Source organism: Phyllobates terribilis, unplaced genomic scaffold, assembly GCF_046119375.1.
Source record: "Phyllobates terribilis strain yellow unplaced genomic scaffold, ASM4611937v1 Scaffold_7__3_contigs__length_470593459, whole genome shotgun sequence".
Lineage (NCBI taxonomy): Eukaryota > Metazoa > Chordata > Amphibia > Anura > Dendrobatidae > Phyllobates > Phyllobates terribilis.
The window spans coordinates 269,462,255-269,484,873 of record NW_027362767.1 but is presented as its reverse complement, the minus strand read 5'-3'; the positions used below and the strand labels follow the sequence as shown (position 1 = coordinate 269,484,873).

The following is a 22,619-nucleotide window of genomic DNA, read 5'->3' as shown; positions in this document are numbered from 1 at the left end:
ATTTCACTGCAAAATTCAATGGAAGGGGTATGAAGGAGCAGATTGGTCAAGAGTTGAAGGGGGAATGATTTCTGAAGGGACAAGAAACTTCCTGTTTCTACACAGAGCAGAGAAAAGAGAAGAATTAGCTGGGTAGAAGTAGAAAGGCAAAATGAGCAATTGTAAGTACACAGTGCTGTATAATATGATGACTGCAGTATATTAAGATGATACAAAATTTGATGGGAGGAGGAGTGCTTCTTTAACAATCAAATAACTGTTGGACCATGTTTTTCAGAGATTATTTACGATATGTCTCATTATGATCAACGTAAGCTGCTCAATCAAATGAAATAATTAAGGATATTCCTGACACCGTCCCTTTAAATGCAATGAAAATCCTAATAATAAATAGAAATGGGGTCACTTACTGTGCACTATAAGCTGGGACACTCGGCTGGTGGCCCCCACCTGATTTGTGGCTGTGCAGGTGTAATCCCCGGAATCGGCAGCAGAGGGCAGCGTGATGGTGAGGCTCCCGTCCCCGCCGATCTGGTAATAGCCGTTCTCTGGGGACAGGAGGTCTTCCCCCTGACGGTGCAGACAACACATGGAGGATCAGACATGGGACATAGGAACACTGCAGACGGTGTAGATTTGTGCCGGGGGCATCCAGCAATTTTTGCATTTTCTCTCATGGCTGACGTTAGTACATTGAGCGTTTGGTTTATCTGGTTGCACACGATATATCCTGATGTCCACTAACACCAGGAGCTCAGGCAAGAGGGGAAACATGGCGAGGAAGGCGTAACTAATTGTGAGAAGCGCTGTGGATTCGGTGCATGTTCAGTAAAACTTGCGCCAATTTAGTGCCCTATGACTGGCGACGCGGCCGGCTCTGATTACCTTTGTCCAGGTCACCAGGGGCTGTGGGTGTCCTTTGGCGTTACACGGTAATGTGACGGCCCTCCCCTCATGGGCGATATGTTCTGTAGGTCCGGGTGCGATGGCTGGGGCCACTGGGATATGGAAATAACAAAAACATGACATTGATGTTGTGCAGATGCGGAGAACAAGCTTCTTGCCCAGAGACAGGCGTTTAGCTCATCGTTGGGCGATTGTCAGTTGCTTTGGACAATAATGGAGCATTCCCGATTACCCGTAGGCTGTACAGAGACCCTTGTGACCGCTGTGCCCACGTAACGCTGCACATTGTCCTCCCTCCTGGTGGATTTCTATCTCTTAATTTGTGACAAACTTCTCCCCGCAAACAAACAGAACAGTTTGCTCCTCACTTTGGACCTGCAGACGGACGCTGTGATTGGTGGATCCTGCGGCATTGGAGAGTTCGCACACGTAGCTCCCAGAATCCTCTCTGGTGGCCGGTTCCATGCGCAGCCTGCCGGCGTTATCGATGGAGTGACGCCAAGAGAACTGAAGCTGGAGGGGGAGAGGAGAACAGATGGAAGTGCTGCGGCCGCCGCCTGTTTGTGTTTATTCTTCAAAGACGCCGAAAGAAAATGACTGCAGATACCTGGAGCAGACGAGCAACATGGAGATGGGCTGAAGGTATCACTGCGGCAAGGGCACGATGGGAAATGTAACCCCGACACTGCTGGACGGGTACATTGTAGAGGTGCACGAATGGGGTAACGGGGCGTAGAGGGTCCAGAATGGGGCCACAATGCTTCGCTATATGAAATGTGTCACTGCTGATCTGTTCTAGTGCCCCCACGACAACACTGCTGGCCTGTGCATTGCCAGTGAGGATTATCACAGGGACATCACTTGGTTCCTGATCTCCAGCCATATCAAGGCCTGAGTAAGCTTTTTTTTTTTTTTTTTTTTTTTAATAGTACAACACAGCCTACGCCTGCCCAGATTGAATTGGGCTCAGCTCCTGAGTCTACACCATACACCTGTATCCGACCGAGGATGTACCATGGTCACTCCAGGCAGGATGTAGATGTTGGATATGACCCTATGGCAAAGCCGTACTTGGCAGCCAGGAGACAAAGTGTTAAGTCACCATCAGCCCTCCTGTTATGTATGGGTTAATACAAGAGCTCCGATGCTGTCATCCATGGGCTGCATCCTCTGTTACTAAGCAGTGGAGTCTCCCTTTAACTCTGAGGCCTGTGGCCCTCCAGGCCTGGTACTTACAGGTTTCGAGTTCTTCAGCCATCGCTGCACAGGAAGAGGGTTACCAGCAGTGACGGTGCAGGGCAGGGACACAAGATCACCTTCAAGGACTGTCATCTCAGATGGGGCCACAGCGACCTCTGGGGCCACTGGTGAATACAAAGGGTGAAGCAGTTATCAAAAACAAACTGCATTTACTAAACTGCACAGATCGGGTGATATGGGGATCCACCTACCGAGTCCAGTGACCGTGAGCAGGATCTCAGCCTGGATCCAACCAAAGGGGTTCCTGGCCTCACACACATACACGCCGGTGTCCTCGGGTCGGGCAACTTAAAGACAAAAGTGAGCAGAAATGCTCAATGACTGGAGATAGTGAGGACTCGCAGTCTGCACTGGATTCCCATCATCTACGGTCATACCAGCAGCCGCCATTGTGACCGATGCATGGACAGTAGCGCAGCCGTTGGGGCAGTGATGGCTTCACTGGATTCTCGGCACATTAACTATATGGACAGCAGCGTCCGGGGAAAAAGATTACAAATTTTGACCGATTTCTCTCATTTCCAATTTGTTTTGTTGTTCGCAGCCCATTAGAATGTGCCTGAGAGCCAGAGTTTAAAGAGTTAAAACAACTATAGCTGCTTTCTTCCTGAAACCGTGGCTCCACTATATATGACACTATACGTCCTCCACTATACATGACGCTATACGTCTGACGCTGCAATACCGCACACACCCTGTGGACCGGTGTGGCGCTGTTGAAAGACAGGAGCCACATTTTCTTGTAAGCAGTGATCGTACTTCTAATGTAGACGGTGTTTGAGCCGAAGCCGTTGATGATTTCTGTGGTTCCAGTAGGCAACACTGGGCCTTCATCCTGCCGGAACCAGGAGACAGTGGGAACGGGGCTCCCCTCGGCACTGCATACAAGCTGCACACTCTCCCCGACATCCACTTCCACATCCAGAGGGAAATCCACAAACTGTGGTGACGCTGCAAGACATAAAGGATGCACTCAATAAGTGACCGACTCCTGACAACCAATGGCATCTAGTAAACCTCTAGATGCACATTGTCAGACTAAAGTCAGTATCTGCTCTACTGTATGAAGCCTGAAGATGCAGCACTCCCATTCAGCCAGTAAGGGGCAGCACAGGTAACTGTGACCACTCATATTTACTCGCTTTTTGCCAGAATCCACACACAGATCGGCTTACTCCTTTATAGACCCTTTGGACTCATTAAGTGTGGTTGCTCATGTGGAGCCTCAGCAACCAATCATAGCACAGCGTTCACTCGTCCTAATGATAAACCCTGCACTCTGATTGGTTCCCGCACACGTAAGTGTTTTCTGAAATATTCTGTTAGGTAAATCAGCTGCTGAAATCCTTATTTCATGTGACATCACATCCCAGGATCTCGCTGCCAGCCGCCACATTATAGGCCATATAGGTCACCATGGGCTCGCCTCCACCCTATAAACCCCCCGGAGAGGAGACAGGGAAACTACCCCAAACCGTCATGTAACAGCTCCTATGCCACATGTGAACACACTGTTTTATGAAGAACTAAGGTCTGAAGTGAGTGTCCCCATGACAACACTGCCTGTCCGGAACACCAACGCAAGGACCTTGTGTAGCTCCATCCTTATCAGGACCACCGGTAACATCGATGTCCCAATGACTATGCCAGATTCACCAAGAGCTCAGAACAGGAAGTGTTGTCATGTGCAGGAAAGAGATGCTGGTGAATCTGGCAGGAGGTCACAGGGGGCAGACGCCTTTGCTCCATCATAGTCCTATTACCTGCGGACGGGTGACAAAATCATCTCTATATTACAGTGATCGTCCCCCTCTGCTCTGTGCGCTGCTCTCTGGGGGTCTCAGGCTGCTGACAATCTCCTTAATGTGGGGGACCCGGCGTCCAGCAGACAGTGACTCACCCGCCCCCACCACTCCGCTCTCCTGTACTGGTGGGGGCGACATTGTGATGCTGTGATGTCACTTCTCACCGGTTATTAGGGTGATGTCATCGTGTCATGTGTCTGAGTATGTGAGCAGGGATGCACAGCAGGACCGCAGGTGTTACCAAAGGCTTCATTATTAACCATTTCTAGCCCAGTTATACACGGACACCTGCTGTATACAGCGCTGATATCAGGTGACAGGACTGTACGAGGGGCATCAGAGAGAGAGCCTGAGACACCGCAGGGGATGGGAATACATTCTATTACTCCCTGTTATCAGCCATTACTGGGGAGAGGTGACTGTAGGACAGGTGACTACAATCTATTACTCCCTGTTATCAGCCATTACTGGGGAGAGGTGACTGTAGGACAGGTGAGTACATTATATTACTCCTTGTTATCAGCCATTACTGGGGAGAGGCGACTGTAGGACAGGTGAGTACAATCTATTACTCCCTGTTATCAGCCATCACTGGGGGAGGTGACTGTAGGACAGGTGCCTACAATCAGTAACTCCCTGCTGAGAGTAGCACCTGCCTCGTGAGCTCCAGGACTTCCAGGAGGAGGGTCGTCGTCTGCCTCTCTTCTCCCCAGGGAGAGGCAGGCTTACTGGGAGGCCAGCATGGCTTCCCAGCCTTCTGTTCTCCGGTCTATGCCGGTGGGGGACAAGGAGCCACAACAACCGGCCCAAGAGGGAGTGAGGAGATCAGGAACGGTGAGGAAGACCGTACCCACCTACTCCAACCCCAAGACGGTTCATCGCCCGCCCAGAGAGGGAGACCGGGGTGCCCCAGGCTCCAGGAACAACAGCCCAGCAAGATCCTGGGGGAGATGAGCTCCAGCGAGTTCCCAAGTTCCTTCTCCTCCCGAGTGATCGCCATGTTGCGAGAATACGAGGACGCCGATAAAGCACTAACCCAGCTGAAAGAGGAGCTGCGGGAGGCCCGGGTCCTGAAAACCAGGGCGTCCAAGGAAAGACCCGCGACCTCCCAGAGGTTTAAAGCCCTCAGAGACAAGGTGGTCAGGTTAGTGCTCCTCCGGGAGGGGATTGAGAAAAGCGCAGCTCCCTTCCTGGAGAGGTTTAAGAACCAGCGGCGGTTCTCGGAAATGAAGGGGTTAAAAACCTCAGGAGAACTCAGGTGTCCTTAGCAAAGAGGAGGAAGATGAAGAGGTGACTAGAGTCCCAGCTGCTGGAGCAAGCAGGGAGAGTGAGGGGCAGAGCCAGAGACCAAGTGGTCTCCCTGCAGGGCAGAGGACTCCGACAGCAGAGGCTGGAGTGTCGGGGAGGAAGAGGAGGATGAATGTGGATTGCTGAGGGAGATCCGACTGCTGGAGTCTCCTGTAGACCTGACTAAGTTTTCTTTTGGTGAGGACGATCCAGTGGAGGAGACGAAGAAGAAGAAAACCGGAGGAGCTGCACGGGAGGTGGTGAGTTACAAGTATGTATCATTGTCTGATGTTGCGCCTGCCACCTCCTGTGTAGACTCCACCAAACCTAAAAGCATGGGCTCTGCAGTGGGTCCGAGGCAGAGGCAAGGTGGGGAGAGGAGGACGTCCGGCTATGCGGCCATCAATGCGGGGAACAGTGCAGGGGGCGAGGTTGTGGAGGTGCTCACGGCGCCGGACATAGGAAGTTCTGTGGAGTTTCCCTCCTTGCCCTCTGCGGCTAAGTCGTTATCACTGGGGCCGGGGAGGCCGGGAGGGAGGGGGGCGCACGGCATCGGGCAATGCGGCTCCTGGAGCGGGTGAAGTGAGGCGCACAGCAGTGACCGGGGCGCAGTGCGCTTCAACGGAGGAGAAAAAGCGTGCGGATGGGACAGGGGAGCCGTCTGCCAAGAATGTTGCTGCAGACTAGCAGCAGAAAAAAACATCTGCAAGGAATACTGCTGCGACAGGGGGGCAGTGTGCCCCAGCGCCCAAAAAGGACACTAAGGCCCCAAAGTCTGTGGGTACAGGGCGGGCAGCGGTGCCCAACAAACAGTCTGCCCATGATAGGGAACAAAATGCTGCAGTAGGGGGCAGGGCACTCCAGGAGAGGACCTGCAGAAAGTCAGCAGCAACCAAAGAAAAACGGGTGTGGTGCTGCAGGGAAAGGAGTCTCTGGAAGTGCACCCTTCCGCCGATCCAGCAGGTGTGAGTGCAGAGACACCGGACAAAAGGGAAGAAGGAATGGATGTGACAGTGGAAGGTGCAGAGAACAGTGGACTAAATGGTGGTAATGGGGTGACAAGAAAAGGGAATGAAAGTAGTGGTGCAGTGAATGGTGGGAGTAATAGGGGAGTGAATGATAGGAGTAGTGGTGCAGCAAATGATGGGATTAGTGGTGGAATGAATGATGGGAGTAGTGGGAATGGTGGGAGTAGTAGTGGAGTAAATGATGGGAGCAGCACTGGTATTGGTGGGGAGGAAGTAGACACTGGTACCGCTGCCCCCCCAGCATTGGTGGGGGCTTCAGCCTAAAGCTATTCAGGAGCTGTCAATACTGGGAGTAGTAGTGCACCCTTGTCTGGTGGCCCTGGGGATCGTGACTTGCAACAGCAACTCCTAGATGCCCTGAGGAGAGGGGAGAGCTCCATCACTGTAGAGGGGAGGGAGGTTGATCTGTCTTTCTGGATAGAGAGACATGGTCTTTCAGCCTTCCGAGATAGAGGGACAGAGACTGTCTGGTCTCTGCCGACAACGGGGCAGAGGAGTAACCGTAGGAACATGGCCTGTCTCCAGTGGGTAAGCAAGGATGCCTGTCCTGATAGGTCAAAGGTGGTTGAGCTCCTGCTGGGGATGGGCTTTGCGTCATATGACATCTTTGCCTTGATCCATCCCTACGGGACCTCCTACTTCGATGTAAGCTTCATGAGACCGGAGGACCTTGAGGTTTCTGGTCTCGCCATGAGCTGGCTCGGGGTCGCCCCGAATGGCAGAGTTTCTTTCCCCTGGCAATAACCCGCCAAAATTCAGTCAGGAAGGTGACCGTTTTGACTAGTAATAAGTCGCTTTCCTGTATGGACATTACGACCTGGGTGAGTCGATACGGAGAGGTCACCAATATTCCCCAAAAGAATCTCGATGACCATGGTATCTGGTCAGGGGCCTGGACTTTCATGGTGAAATTGAAGGTTTTGGGAAACACTGTTATCCATATCCCCTCATTACCTTTTTGGGGAGGGATAGGATCTTGATTTTCTACCGGGGGGCAGCCTAAGATCTGTCACAGGTGCGGTAGCCCCACATACTTTAGTGCGCAGTGTACCAGACAGAAATGCGCACTGCGTGGGGACCTGGGTCATCTTGCTGCTGCCTGTGACAGGATTAGGTGTAACTTGTGTGGTGACCTCGGTCACCCGTTCAGTCGCTGTCCGCGTTCCTTCGCCAATGCGGTCCAGAAAGCGGCGAGTGCGGGACAGGCGAAAGCTGGGACTAATCTTGCCGGTGAAGGGACCAGCAGAGGCGGGGGAGGCAGGGAACCGGTGAGGAGCAAGCTGCCACCATCCAACATCAGGCAGCAGGAGCAGCGCCGTGAGGACAGGGGGCAGGGAGTAAAGTCCTTAAATTCTGACCCAGGTACTTCACTTGCAGCTGAGGATCCTAAAGACAGCGAATTGAGCGAGGAAGTCAAGAGACTTGAAAGGGAAGAGGCAGAGGATGCCATGTCTTCCCAGGAAACCTCATCTGGTGACAGCCTTGATGAGGGAGCGGGGTAGTGGTCACAGAAAAAGGGTAAAACCTTTTTTATTTTCGAGTCGACAGGTGGTCTTTGGAGGGGATTTCAACAATGTCACAAGATCCTGTGATAGAGGAGGTTCCAGAGACCAGCTGGCTTATGACTGCGTCGCGTTAAACAGGATAGTAAGTGAGGCTCGCCTGTTGGATGTCCACATCCGGCACAACCCGGGAGACACGGGATTCACCTTTTTTTAGAGGTAGTCAGTGCAGGTCTAGGATAGACAGGTTTTATTTGAAGGAGGAGGCCGTCTCTTCACCGTTGTCGGTTGTGGAAGTGGTGTTCTCCGATCACTGTTTGATTATGTTTTCTCTGAACGTTACAGAGACAAATTGTCGGCTCAAATTGTTAGCGGACACCATGTTGCGTTTGGAGAGCCCCTGTGTGCCCAAACATTGGAGCTCCCCCACAAGTGACCCCATTTTGGAAACTAGACCCCCCAAGGCACCTATCTAGATGCATAGTGAGCACTTGGAACCCCCAGGTGCTTCACAAATTGATTCGTAAAAATGAAAAAGTGAAAAAACCCAACCAAGTCGAGCTCTGCAGGTTGGGTTGAGTTTGTTAAATTCTAGCAGGATCCCCAAGAAGTACTGGGACTTGACTTGACGCTGCTTCCAAGGTAAGTTGTATGTGAGGGACAATTTGAAGTACAGGACCTCCGAGGACAGGAATTGCCCCAGTGAGGCTTGTGCTAACATGCTGGAAAGCATGGAGCACTTCCTGCTTCATTGTCCCTTCTTTTTTTTTAATCAGATACTTTTTATTAAAAGACTTTTTTAACATTACACATAAACAATATTGAGGCATCACCCAACTGGCAATGCCCTTCAAAACCCACCCCCATTACACCCCCAAAAACCATATGGCAAAGACAAATTTAATTACAAACCGCATATTATCATATAGCTTATCTAACTGTTAAAGCATTGATAATTTGATCCATGGATACAGAGTATAATATCTAATAGTCAGTGATTAGTTAAGTAGAACCTGAGAGACCACAACATTTCAAACTCAATTGATATTTAAAATGGACATAATATGATAACCATGAAACGTGCTCCATTTACCCCAGATTTTATCAAATTTACGTATAGCCTTCCGCTTTTTGTACACTCCCTCTTCTAATCTTAATAAAAGACGCATTCTATCCAAGAATTCCTGGAACCTGAGAGGGGAGGGATCCAGCCAATGTGAAGCTATAAGCTTTCTGATCTGATATAGAGTCCTCTTAACGGCTATTATTTCATCCTCTTCACATCCTATTATTGCTACATGGCCCAACACACACACTTTAGGATATAAGGGTAGATTACACTCAAACACATTATTAATGTACTGCACACACTCATTCCAGAGTACCGCGACCCTCCTACACGTCCACATCATATGCATAAGATCTGCTCCTTCCTCTCCACATTTTGGACACACACCGTCATTCCTTGCCCCAATGCGCTGTAAAAATTTGGGAGTTCTATATACCCTATGCAATAAGTACAACTGTGAGAGTCTATGTGCCTCACATGTAGATAGTATCGGAACGCTCCCCACCACATCTTCCCATTCTTCCGAGATTATAGTACCAATGTCACGTTCCCATCTCTCCTTAACATTTAAGGGTCTGTCCCACTGAAATTGCTGCATAAGTATCCCGTAGATTCTGGAAATCAATCCCTTCCCACCTCTATGGCATAATAATGTCTTAAACAGTATATGATGTTGAATTTTACTCTGCATATGTCGCGGCTGTACAAACAATGCATGCCTCATTTGGAGATAAAAGTAGAAACTAGTTTGTGGTATACAGTATTCTTCTTTCAGCTGTTGTTCATTGTCACTTTAATACAGAGATGTACAACAGGGTGGGAGCTTCCATTGGTTGGCCGCAGCTGGCTACTCTGTCCTATGCCAGGTGGGCCTATGGAGCGTTCAGGGACCTTGGGAGAAGGGACCGAACCACTTTATTCATAGTAAGCGCAGGTATTTCACGTGGAACGCACGAGTTTTAGTTTCGACGCAGAGTAAAATCCTCCATGTAGATGAAGTTTGTAGGAACATCCTAGGTGACCTGGTGAAGGTACGTTCTCTGGAGTATGAAAGACTGGGTGCCCGGAGGGCGGGCCCGTCTCTGGAGGGGCTTTTCCTTCAGGGTGCCTTAGTCCGGTAGTACTCCTATATCCTGGTGGTGGGCTGATGTCTTTGCACCCTAGATTTTTGTTTTGTATTTCTGTCTCCTGAATAGAAGGTTTGCCGGCATCGAACTTGAGCCTTGGATGGTGAGTGTGTAGGTTGTGTTCTGTATATATTGTATATAATGTATAATAGGGGTTTTTAGTTAGGTTGGGTGGGGGATTTGGGGGTGTTTTCATCAGCGGTGATAAGAGGACTGATCTGGCCTGGCCTAGGCCCCTCCTGGGGAAAAACTTTGGGGCCTGATCTTAGCTCGGAGTATCCTGAACTTTGTGGCCAGAGCTGGATCAGGGGTGGCAGGATGTAACATCCCTGGCGGCGTGCTGGTATGGCTTACCATCTCCCACCATGCAAGACCGCCAACTTACCTATCAGTCCAGGCTGCACACCTTGCTCCATTACTTGCTGTGTGCATGTCTCTTGTCTGATTGCTTAGGGCGGCGGCGCTGTGGCTTCTTGTTTCTTAAAGTTACAGTGTGCAAAGTCCTAATGCGTCCCCAGCCTATTGCTGTGAGTCACTGGATACTTAAACCCCCTCCACCCAGTAGGAGGTGCCTGAGCAACGCTTTCTTTCAGTGTGTTCTGTGCAACTGAGTTGCCAGGTCCTGTCCTGTATCTTGTCCGTTTCCGCCACCCTGGGGGCTGAATACCCAGGCCTGTTACCTGTATCTGTGACTTCTAGTCTGTTTCTGCCTCCCTGAGGGCTGAGTACCCAGGCTCGTTCCTGTAACTTGTTCCAGGTTCAGTTCCTGTCTGAACTGTGTCCTAGCCCGTTACCTATTTGTCTCTATGTCCGATCCTTTCCTTTTCCTGCAGTGTCTGTACCTGCACCTAACTCCAACTCGTTGCCTCTGTACTTCTGTGTGTGAGTTTTGTGTCCACTCGTTACTCCATTACAAGTACCTTGTGTGTATCTGGTTCTGCTTGTCCCGTTTCCCTGCCTCCGTTTCTACCTCCTGTGTTCTAGCTATCTTCCTGTGTTTCCCAGTCTGTTCCATGTGAACAGAGCCCTGTCCTGTCTGCCTGCACCTTCTGCTCTGCGGTTACGCTCTGCTCTGTTCTGCCTCGCTTGTCCTCCGTACCTGCGGTTACACTCTGCTCTGTTCTACCTCGCCTGTCCTCCGCACCTCCGGTTTCGCTCTGCCCTGCTTGCCCTCCGCACCTGTGGTTTCGCTCTGCTTGTCCTCCACACCTGCGGTTTCGCTCTGCTCGCCCTCCGCACCTGTGGTTTCGCTCTGTTCAGTTTGTCCCTCGCACCTGCGGTTTCGCTCTGCTCTGCTTGTCCTCCGCACCTGCGGTTTCGCTCTGCTTGTCCTCCGCACCTGCGGTTTCGCTCTGCTCTGCTTGTCCACCGCACCTGCGGTTCCGCTCTGCTCTGCTTGTCCACCGCACCTGCGGTTTCGCTCTGCTCTGATGTCCACCGCACCTGTGGTTCCGCTCTGCTCTGCTTGTCCTCCGCACCTGTGGTTTCGCTTGCCTCTGCTTGTCCACCGCACCTGCGGTTTTGCTCTGCTCTGCTTGTCCACCGCACATGCGGTTTCGCTCTACTCTGCTTGTCCACCGCACCTGCGGTTTCGCTCTGCTCTGCTTGCCCTCAGCACCTGCGGTTTCGCTCTGCTCTGCTTGTCCTCCGCACCTGCGGTTTCGCTCTGCTCTGCTTGTCCTCCGCACCTGCGGTTTCGCTCTGCTCTGCTTGTCCACCGCACCTGCGGTTTCGCTCTGCTCTGCTTGTCCACTGCACCTGTGGTTTTGTTCTGCTCAGCTTGTCCACCGCACCTGCGGTTTCGTTCTGCTCAGCTTGTCCTCCGCACCTGCGGTTTCGCTCTGCTCAGCTTGTCCTCCATACCTGCGGATTTCGCTCTGCTTGTCCTCCGCGCCTGCGGTTCTGCTCTGCTTGTCCACCGCACCTGCGGCTCGGTTCCTGTATCTCAGTCTATACTGGTCCCTATCCAGCCTGCGTTCCTCCCTGCCAGTATCTGCCTGTCTACATTCCGGCCGTGCCTGCCAGTACCCTCCTGTCAGCATACCAGCCGTGCCTGCCAGTACCCTCCTGTCTGCATACCAGCCGTGCCTGCCAGTACCCTCCTGTCTGCATACCAGCCGTGCCTGCCAGTACCCTCCTGTCTGCATACCAGCCGTGCCTGCCCGTTCCTGCATTCCCCAGTGTGGGTCAACAGCTGTAACCGGGGTCTGACCTGGAGTAGCACCTGGACCACCTCCCACGTTCCTCCTCGGACCACAGAGTCGATTAAGCCGCCATGTGTTCGTGGTCGGATCTGGCAAGGCCCCTAGTCATGCCCCTCCAGGCACTCCTCGGTTCGTGGCCCAGTGGGACCACTAACCATGCTCACGTCAGTCAGTCCGGGCGTGAGCGTAACAGTTTGCTCAGGCCATGGTCCCCGTTGAGCCCCACGGCCCTTCGCTCTCGGAGACATTTGAATCCTTGTCTGGCAAATACGTGCACCAAGGAAAAAATTTTTCTCAAGCTGAGGCCCAGGCGATTTACACACCAGCCCAAATGGAGCTATCAGCACTCGATCCTGCGGATCCACCACGGTACTATGGGGATCCAAAACAAAGTCGTGCGTTTGTGGAACAATGCATGCTGTATTTCAAATTCTATGCTCACTATTTTCCCACCGATTGGGTTAAATTAGCATTTCTGATGTCCTACCTAGCGGGTGATGCCTTGAATTGGATCACCCCCCCATGGGAAGCATGGGATCCTATAGTCTCTGACCTGCAGGCCTTCCTGGTGGCCTTTGTAATGGTCTTCGATGACCCTAACCCTGAAGCTTCTGCTAAAGCTTCCCTTCCCAATATCCTGGAGCAGTCCCGATGGGTGATGCGTGTAGGTAGCCCACCAATTCCCCAGCCTGAAGAGGCTTCTGCCCACGCAGAATCCACACAGGATGACAATGCTCCGAAGAATACTTCTCTTCCCAACCTCAAGAGGCAGTCCAGACGTGCAAGGTGTAGAGGTAAACAGTCACGTCAGGTCCTGTCCTCCCAAAGACCTCCTGTTCCCCAGCCTGTAGAGACAGCTACCCGCACAGAATCCATGAAGGTTGACCATGTTTGTCAGGCAAAGCAGAGGCCGGAACTCAGTCATAAGATCGGATTGCGGACCCGCTGCAGTTGTTTGGGACATCCTGACGGTCTTTGTCCAGCGAAGGTTGGAGAATCCTAAGACATTAGGCCTGTAGGAGAGGCTGCCCTTGGCGTTAGTGTTTCCTCTCCACAGATGACCATGACTGTCTCCGTGGCAAGTGAAGGCCTCGGATTAACCGGAAGTTTCGGGCTTAAAGCCTTGAAGAATCTGTGTCTGATTTCTGTCCAACAACTCTAGAATCCGGTTTGGGCAGTGTCAGCGGAAGGACGAGCCCTACTCAGAAACAGTCAAAATATGTCTGTTCAAATTAAGCTCCAGATTGGAGCATTACACATGAAAAAGTTCACATTCCAGGTGCTGTCTGGTTTACCCACAGGTCGTCCAGAGCCGAGAGATCTAGTGCCCGCTCAGGTCTGGAGATCCTGCATGGTGTTTCCTGGGGGACTGCTGAGGTACAAGGGGTGTCCAGTCCCCATACCTTCAGGACAGTCAGCAATGTCTTCTTCTTCACCAGATCTGCTAGTCGCTGACTCGCTGTGCGCTGAAGTCTCCGAAGGGCGGGAAGCGGAGGCAATGTCCCCACACAGTCTCGACGATTGTACCAATGATCTGGCTTCAGGTACCGCCCCGCCTCGCAGACATGTCATCTCAGAAACCAGACTGAAGATGGTCCCAAAGCAAGTATCCTCTATCTCTAATAAATCTGGCAATAAGTCCATCAAGGCGGTGGCTACCTCCAAGTCTCTGCACTCCTCCAACCAGGCGGAGGACCTCCAGTTGTCTCCTAAATCCTCCGGGGTGCTACCTGATAACAAATAGAGAGAGACTTTCCTACACCCTGTACCTGGTACTTCGCCCACTTCATCCAGTAAGCTTGGCAAAGTGTACGTCAAGGCGGTGGTTACCCCCGAGTCTCTGCACCCCTCCAACCCGGTGGAGGATCTCCAGTTGTCCCGTGAATCCTTTGGGGTTGTACCCGATATTAACAAATGGAGAGAGACTTTCCTGTGTCCTGTTCCTGGTACTTCACCCACTTCATCTGATGCTGAGGATGGCTCGATGGGAGGAAGCATCCTAGTCACCAAGATGGTGAGACCAGTCTCATTCCCTCTAGTGGACAGAAGAGGTAATCTTCTTGAAGAGAAGAATCGGCCTCCAAATTCTCAGCAGAAAATCCTTGCAGACTTGAAGAAGAGGGGGTGTAAAGGGGGGGAGTACTGTAACATCCCTGGCGGTGTGCTAGCATGGCTTACCGTCTCCCACCATGCAAGACCGCAAACTTACCTATCAGTCCAGGCTGCACACCTTGCTCCATTACTTGCTGTGTGCATGTCTCTTGTCTGATTGCTTACAGTGTGCAAAGTCCTAATGCATCCCCAGCCTATTGCTGTGAGTCACTGGATACTTAAACCCCCTCCACCCAGTAGAAGGTGCCTGAGCAACGCTTTCTTTCAGTGTGTTCAGTGCAACTGAGTTGCCAGGTCCTGTCCTGTATCTTGTCCATTTCCGCCACCCTGGGGTCTGAATACCCAGGCCCGTTACCTGTATCTGTGACTTCTAGTCTGTTTCCGCCTCCCTGGGGGCTGAGTATCCAGGCTTGTTCCTGTATCTTGTTCCAGGTTCAGTTCCTGTCTGAACTGTGTCCTAGCCCGTTACCTGTTTGTCTCTATGTCCGATCCTTTCCTTTACCTGCAGTGTCTGAACCTGCACCTAACTCCAACTCGTTGTCTCTGTACTTCTGTTTGCGAGTTTTGTGTCCACTCGTTACTTTATTACAAGTACTTTGTGTGTATCTGGTTCTGCTTGTCCCGTTTCCCTGCCTCCGTTTCTACCTCCTGTGTTCTAGCTCTCTTCCTGTATTTCCCAGTCTGTTCCATGTGAACAGAGCCCTGTCCTGTCTGCCTGCACCTTCTGCTCTGCGGTTACGCTCTGCTCTGTTCTGCCTCGCTTGTCCTCTGCACCTGCGGTTACGCTCTGCTCTGTTCTGCCTCGCTTGTCCTCTGCACCTGCGGTTACGCTCTGCTTGTCCTCCGCACCTGCGGTTTTGCTCTGCTCTGCTTGCCCTCCGCACCTGCGGTTTCGCTCTGCTTGTCCTCCGCACCTGTGGTTCCGCTCTGCTCTGCTTGTCCTCTGCATCGACGGTTTCGCTCGGCTGTTCTTGTCCACCGCACCTGCATTCCGGCCGTGCCTTCCAGTACCCCTTCCAGTACCCGCCTGCCTGCATACCAGCCGTGCCTGCCAGTACCCGCCTGTCTGCATACGAGCCGTGCCTGCCAGTACCTGCCTGTCTACATACCAGCCGTGCCTGCCAGTACCCGCCTGTCTGCATACCAGCCATGCCTGCCAGTACCCGCCTGTCTGCATACCAGCCGTGCCTGCCCGTTCCTGCATTCCCGGTGTGGGTCAACAGCTGTGACTGGGTTCTGACCTGGAGTAGCACCTGGGCCACGTCCCTCCTCAGACTACGGAGTCGATTTAGCCGCCGTGTGTTCGTGGTTAGACCTGGCGAGGCCCCTAGTCACGCCCCTCCAGGCACTCCTCGGTTCGTGGCCCAGTGGGACCATTAACCATGCTCACGCCAGTCAGTCCGGGCGTGTGCTTAACACAGGATAGTTAGTATTGGTGTGTGTGTGTGTGTGTGTGTGTGTGTGTGTGTGTGTGTGTGTGTGTGTGTGTGTATATATATATATATATATATATATATATATATATATATATATATATATATATATATATATATATATATATTTAAAAAATGTCCATGTCACTATTGTATATATTGCTATTTTTGTTTAGCTGTGGTGTGAATGAGGTGCAGTAAGGGTGTGACTGTAAGGTAAGGCAGTGGGACCAGTAGGTTAGTATTAGTTTCCGGTTGTATATACGTTGTGTGTTACATTATATTTAGGTTTAGTGTTTTGTGTTTATAGTGGTTTTATTGTATATAATATTGTACATAGGACGGCGTGTTTTAAGTGTATATAGGACAGTGTGAACGTTGTGTGGGATTGTATATAGTAGTATGAATGAAGCTGGGCCGGTGGTTTTATAGGTTTTATAATTTTTATTTATTGTTTACAAAAAAAAAAGTATATGTATATATACAGTTATATGAAAAAGTTTGGGCACCCTTATTAATCTTAAGCTTAATGTTTTATAAAAATTGTTGTTTTTGCAACAGCTATTTAAGTTTGATATATGTAATAACTGTTGGACACAGTAATGTTTCTGCCTTGAAATGAGGCTTATTGTACTAACAGAAAATGTGCAATCTGCATTCAAACAAAATTTGACAGGTGCATAAGTATGGGCACCCTTATCATTTTCTTGTTTTAAATACTCCTACCTACTTTTTACTGACTTACTTAAGCACTTTTTTTGGTTTTGTAACCTCATTGAGCTTTGAACTTCATAGCCAGGTGTATGCAATCATGAGAAAAGCTACTTAAAGAGGCCACTTGCAAGTTGTTCTCCTGTTTGAATCTCCTCTGAAGAGTGGCATCATGGGCTCCTCAAAACAACTGTCAAATGATCTGAAAACAAAGATTATTCAACATAGTTGTTCAGGGGAAGGATGCAGAAAGCTGTCTCAGGGATTTAACCTGTCAGTTTCCACTGTGAGGGACATAGTAAGGAAATGGAAGAACTCAGGGACAGTTCTTGTTAAGGCCAGAAGTGGCAGGCCAAGAAAAACATCAGAAAGGCAGAGAAGAAGAATGGTGAGATCAGTCAAGGACAATCCTCAGACCACCTCCAGAGAGCTGCAGCATCAACTTGCTGCAGATGGTGTCACTGTGCATCGGTCAACTATACAACGCACTTTGCACAAGGAGAAGCTGTATGGGAGGGTGATGCGAAAGAAGTCGTTTCTGCAAGCACGCCACAAACAGAGTCGGCTGAGGTATGCAAAAGCATATTTGGAGAAGCCAATTTCTTTTTGGAAGAAGGTCCTGTGGACTGATGAAACCAAGATTGAGTTGTTTGATCATACAAAAAGGCATTATGCATGGCGGCAAAAAAACACAGCATTCCAAGAAAACCACTTGCTACCCACAGTAAAATTTGGTGGAGGTTCCATCATGCTTTGGGGCTGTGTGGACAATGCCGGCACCGGGAATCTTGTTAAAGTTGAGGGACGCATGGATTCCACTCAGTATCAGCAGATTCTTGACAATAATGTTCAAGAATCAGTGATAAAGTTGAAGTTACGCATGGGATGGATCTTTCAGCAAGACAATGATCCAGAACACCGCTCCAAATCTACTCAGGCATTCATGCAGAGGAACAATTACAATGTTCTGGAATGGCCATCCCAGTCCCCAGACCTGAATATCATTGAACATCTGTGGGATCATTTGAAGAGGACTGTCCATGCTCGGCGACCATCAAACTTAACTGAACTGGAATTGTTTTGTAAAGAGGAATGGTCAAAAATACCTTCATCCAGGATCCAGGAACTCATTAAAAGCTACAGGGAGCGACTAGAGGCTGTTATTTTTGCAAAAGGAGGATCTACTGAATATTAATGTCACTTTTCTGGTGAGGTGCCCATACTTATGCACCTGTCAAATTTTGTTTGAATGCAGATTGCACATTTTCTGTTAGTACAATAAACCTCATTTCAAGGCAGAAACATTACTGTGTCCAACAGTTATTACATATATCAAACTGAAATAGCTGTTGCAAAAACACCAATTTTTATAAAACAATAAGCTTAAGATTAATAGGGGTGCCCAAACTTTTTCATATAACTGTACCTGTGGTGATGGTTATTTTGTTTCTTTAATTTTCACATTTTTGTTTTTTTTCTCAGTAGGTCGAATCTTCTCCCCTTTCTGGTTGATTTATTTTGCTTCTATTTTCTGTGATTTGTGTCGGGTTTTGTCGTCTTTTTCTGTTCTGCAGTTTTGTTCTTCTGTTTTGTGTCCTGTAATGTTTTCTTCTATAAATAAAAAAGACCTACAATCTATTACTCCCTGTTATGAGCCATTACTGGGGAGAGGAGACTGTAGGACAGGTGAGTACAATCTATTACTCCCTGTTATCAGCCATTACTGGGGAGAGGAGACTGTAGGACAGGTGAGCACAGTCTATTACTCCCTGTTATCAGCCATTACTGGGGAGAGGAGACTGTAGGACAGGTGAGTACAATCTATTACTCCCTGTTATCAGCCTTGTAATGTCCACCTTTTACAATGATCTAGGTCCGGGTCAGTATCTCACCCCCTTCAATGTTCTGAGAATGTGAAGCAGATGGGCGCTGGGGCTGTATAGTCCTCATACAATCTATGACGTACATACAGGCATCTGCCCGACAGCGATGGGTCTAAGAAACTGGATTCAGATGCTGGGAAGTAAACGATATGGCACCACTGTCCGTCATACAGTAACACTGAGCAGATAGATACATATATACTCTGCAAATAGCAAACAGACAGCGCGTCCAGGAGGGGAAGTGGGAGAAAACAGATCTCATGAGCAATGCAACCCTCCCAGCAAAGCGGGCTAATGGCAGATTAATACGGAACCCCGCTTTCATCCCAGATATCCACAACAGAGGTAAAGTTAATCCCCCAAAAATGCAGTTTCACAACTTCTTATACTTCGTGTCATAATTTGTCAACAGTTTGAAGATATTAGTTTGCTGTCAGTGAATGAGAACTTGTGTGTTCACAAGCCGCACTCAGCAGAGGTTTGCTACAGTTGTATCTAGTGTGGACAATCCTCAGTGAGAAGTATTAGGCTATGTGCCCACGATGCAGAAATGCTGCATATTTTTTACGCTTCTCCCTGGCAAGAAAAACGCATGCGGATTTTAAAGGCGGTTTTCCCGCCAGGTAGAAGCATTTGTGAAGCGTTTTTTGCAGCATTTCTGCATGCGGGTTATCAAGCTTTTTTCTAAGCGATTTTAGCATCACTTGGAAAAGTGCTTTACAACTTGTTCACACTATATAAATCCATGCAACCGGCATAGATTTATAGTAGTGTGACCAAGTTAGTTAAAAAAAAGAATAAGAATGGTGAAAAATAAAAAAAATAAAGTTTATACTCACCTTCTGATGTCCTTCGGGTGTTTTGTCTGCTCCGTCCGGTATCTTGCACTGCTTGCGGGGGTGTGAAGGACCTGCGGTGACGTCATTGAGCCATGTGATGGGTCACATGACTCAGTGACGTCATGGCAGGTCCTTCACATCAACGCGAACATTGCAAGACACCGGACGGAGCAGACAAAACACCAGGAAGACATCAGAAGGTGAGTATAAACTTTATTTTTTAGTTTAAATTCTTTTTTTACAGTTTCTATGGTAACCAGGTCTGGATGAGAGTCTTCTCTCCTCCAGACCCGGGTACCATCCGCACATTGAACCGTGTGATATCCGCATGTGCAAATGCAGTGATGCGGATGCTACGCGGTCCAATGCAAGTCAATGGCGGCGATTACGCTGCGTGTCCGCAAAATTAATGGACATGCTGCAGATTTTTGAGCGCAGCATAAACGCTGTGGAAAAATCCGCAGCATGGGCATTGACATTGCGGTTTGTCATTGGGGACCATGGGGGGCGGATTACCAAGCGTTTCCGAAGCGTTTATGTTGCGGAAATTCCGCAGCATAAACGCTTGTAAAACGCTACGTGGGCACCCAGCCTTAGGGTATGTGCCCACGATGCAGAAATTAAGCAGAACATTTCTGCAGCGTTTCTGCATGTTCTTGGAAGTCAAAAACAAAAACGTTTGCGGATTTTACACGCATTTTTGACGCGTTTTTTACATGCAGATTTGACTTGCGTTTTTTAAATGCATTGGGACCTCAAATCTGCGTGCAGAAACGCACAAATAATGGACATGCTGCAGATTTTTCCGCAGGGAAAATCTGCTGCGGAAAATTTCGCAGCATGGGCATAGAACATGCAGATTTTCATTGGGGATCATGGGGCACGGATTACCAAGTGTTTTGAAAGCGTTTACGCTGCGGAAATTCCGCATCAAAAACGCTTGAAAAACGCATAGTGGGCATGCAGCCTCAGCTCTCCCTGCTGCTTTGTTACATTGTATCGGTGCCAGCTGTGGAGCTTACAGAGCTTTGGCTGCACTGGATTCAACTGTATCACTTCTCACAGTTTTTTCCTATTTTATAGGTTTCCATGTGATTTGTTAATCTTGGGGGTAGTACTGCAGTAAGTGCAGCTGGGATTGGGGGGCTGCCCTGCCTGTACCTGGGGGGCTAATGACTGACAGCAGGGTGAATTGTACGGATACCCCGCCAGCAGCTCTCAGCTCTGAATATAGACGCCCTGGTTAAGGGATCTCTGTGCATTGATCCTTAGAGCAAAATTATCCTTAAATCTAGGCTTGTCTTCTGATGTATTATCGCAGTGTGGGAAAAATAAGCGCAGCCCCCGGGGGACACCAAATCTCCCACTTTACTGAGCTTAATTATGTTGTTAAAGTAGTTTTGTGTGGGCCGCGGGTAATGACTATGAGTGGTCTTTTCCTCCTTTCTGGCTTCAAAGCATCTCCCTTCTATTAACTGCTTGTGAAATTGGCGGAGGAGTGTTACGTTGTGATCCAGTGCCCCCAGCATAGAAGATTCGCTGACAACAGGCCCCGGGAGTGTGTGTGGGGGGGGTGCTAAAGTGCTATTTCATCCTCCACTAATTATTTTCAGTCATATACTGTCAAGAAGAGAAGACCCCAGAGCTGAGGATTAACGGTCGCCAGGATAGACCCCGCTAAATGTGCTACAGCCGAGGGCGATACTATGTACAATTGGGACTTGGAAATTACCCCTCACCTCTGAGTCAAGGGGGGTGGTCATTTATTCGGACCTCCTTATTGGACTTTGGTGGGCCTGGCTTAAGACTTGGGCTCTGATCTTGCGATCCCCAGTGGGATGTATGTGCAGGTGCACATGTGGAGTCAAATGTGCACGTGTTTGGCCAAATGAACCATTGCAATTTGATGGATGACATCTAATAAATTCAGTTTGACAAATGATATCTGTCAAATGCAATCTATCCAATTTTGTGTGTTCAATTCAATCTGTTCAATATGATCTGTCCAATGTATCGTGTGCCATACAATCTGTACAATGCAATCTGTTTATTAGATCTGCATTTTGCAATCTGTCCAATATGATCTGTCCAATGTATTGTGTGTCATACAATCTGTACAATGCAATCTGTTTATTAGATCTGCATTTTGCAATCTGTCCAATATGATCTGTCCAATGTATTGTGTGTCATACAATCTGTACAATGCAATCTGTTTATTAGATCTGCATTTTGCAATCTGTCCAATATGATCTGTCCAGTGTATCGTGTGCCATACAATCTGTACAATGCAATCTGTTTATTAGATCTGCATTTTGCAATTTGTCCGATATGATCTGTCCAATGTATCTTGTGCCATACAATCTGTCCAATATGATCTTTCCAATCCGATCTGCCCAGTGCAATGTCTGCAATGCAATCTTCTTACTACAGTCATATTTGTAGATCCTGTTTGTTCCCCCCAGGTGCTGACAGCCGACCACCTGGATGAAGCTGTCAGTGCAGAAGCCATTTCTCCATGTTGCGATCCTCTGTCTCTCAAAGCGCTGTCACCTGGATGAACGCACTTGTCTTTACAATTGGCAGCGGATGCGGTAGCTCATCAGTCAGCGCCAGAACACAACACGCATTCCTCAGAGACAAGCGCATTTATCACAGGAGGGAGAACCTATTACCGTACACGAGGCTGCGGATCTGGACATCTGCACAACTAAATGACTTTCTCTCTTTTTTTTTTTTTGCAGAGCACAGATATTAAAGGCGAACTGCACCAGAATGTAGCATCTAGAAATCTGATGAAAGCCGCATTCACACATTGCTTTATTTGATACATGTGCGATGTGGATCAAACTCTCCAATACAAGACAATGAACAGGTGAAAATCAAAACAAAACTGATATGTTTACTAGATAAAAGAAGCTATTTTTTTTTTATATACACTACGGTTCAAAAGTTTGGGGTCACCCAGACAATTTTGTGTTTTCCATGAAAATGAGTTGCAAAATGAATAGAAAATATCGTCCAGACATTGACAAGGTTAGAAATAATGATTTTTATTAGAAAGAATAATTTTCTCCTTCAAACTTTGCTTTCGTCACAGAATGCTCCTTTGCAGCAATTCCAGCATTGCAGACCTTTGGCATTCTAGCTGTTAATTTGCTGAGGTAATCTTGAGACATTTCCCCCCATGCTTCCTGAAGCCCCTCCACAAGTTGGATTGGCTTGATGGGCACTTTTTGTGCACCATACGGTCAAGCTGCTCTCACAACAGCTCAATGGGGTTGAGATCTGGTGACTGCGCTGGCCACTCCATTACAGATAGAATACCAGCTGCCTGCTTCTTCCCTAAATAGTTCATGTATAATTTGGAGGTGTGCTTTGGGTCATTGTCCTGTTGTAGGATGAAATTGGCTCCAATCAAGCGCTGTCCACAGGGTATGGCATGGCATTGCAAAA

General features: G+C 49.0%; 1 protein-coding gene across 1 annotated transcript in view; it reads right to left on the bottom strand.

Moving 5' to 3' along the window:
* The window catches only part of HMCN2 (hemicentin 2), a 145,841-nt gene that overhangs the window by 67,705 nt on the left and 55,517 nt on the right, over positions 1-22,619 (bottom strand). The window contains exons 16-21 of the mRNA XM_073640738.1: positions 2,926-3,117; positions 2,358-2,453; positions 2,143-2,270; positions 1,275-1,419; positions 886-998; positions 411-570 (exon numbers count right to left, since the gene is read on the bottom strand). Coding sequence (XP_073496839.1) covers positions 411-570; positions 886-998; positions 1,275-1,419; positions 2,143-2,270; positions 2,358-2,453; positions 2,926-3,117 — 834 coding nt within the window. The remainder of the gene's footprint in view (positions 1-410; positions 571-885; positions 999-1,274; positions 1,420-2,142; positions 2,271-2,357; positions 2,454-2,925; positions 3,118-22,619) is intronic.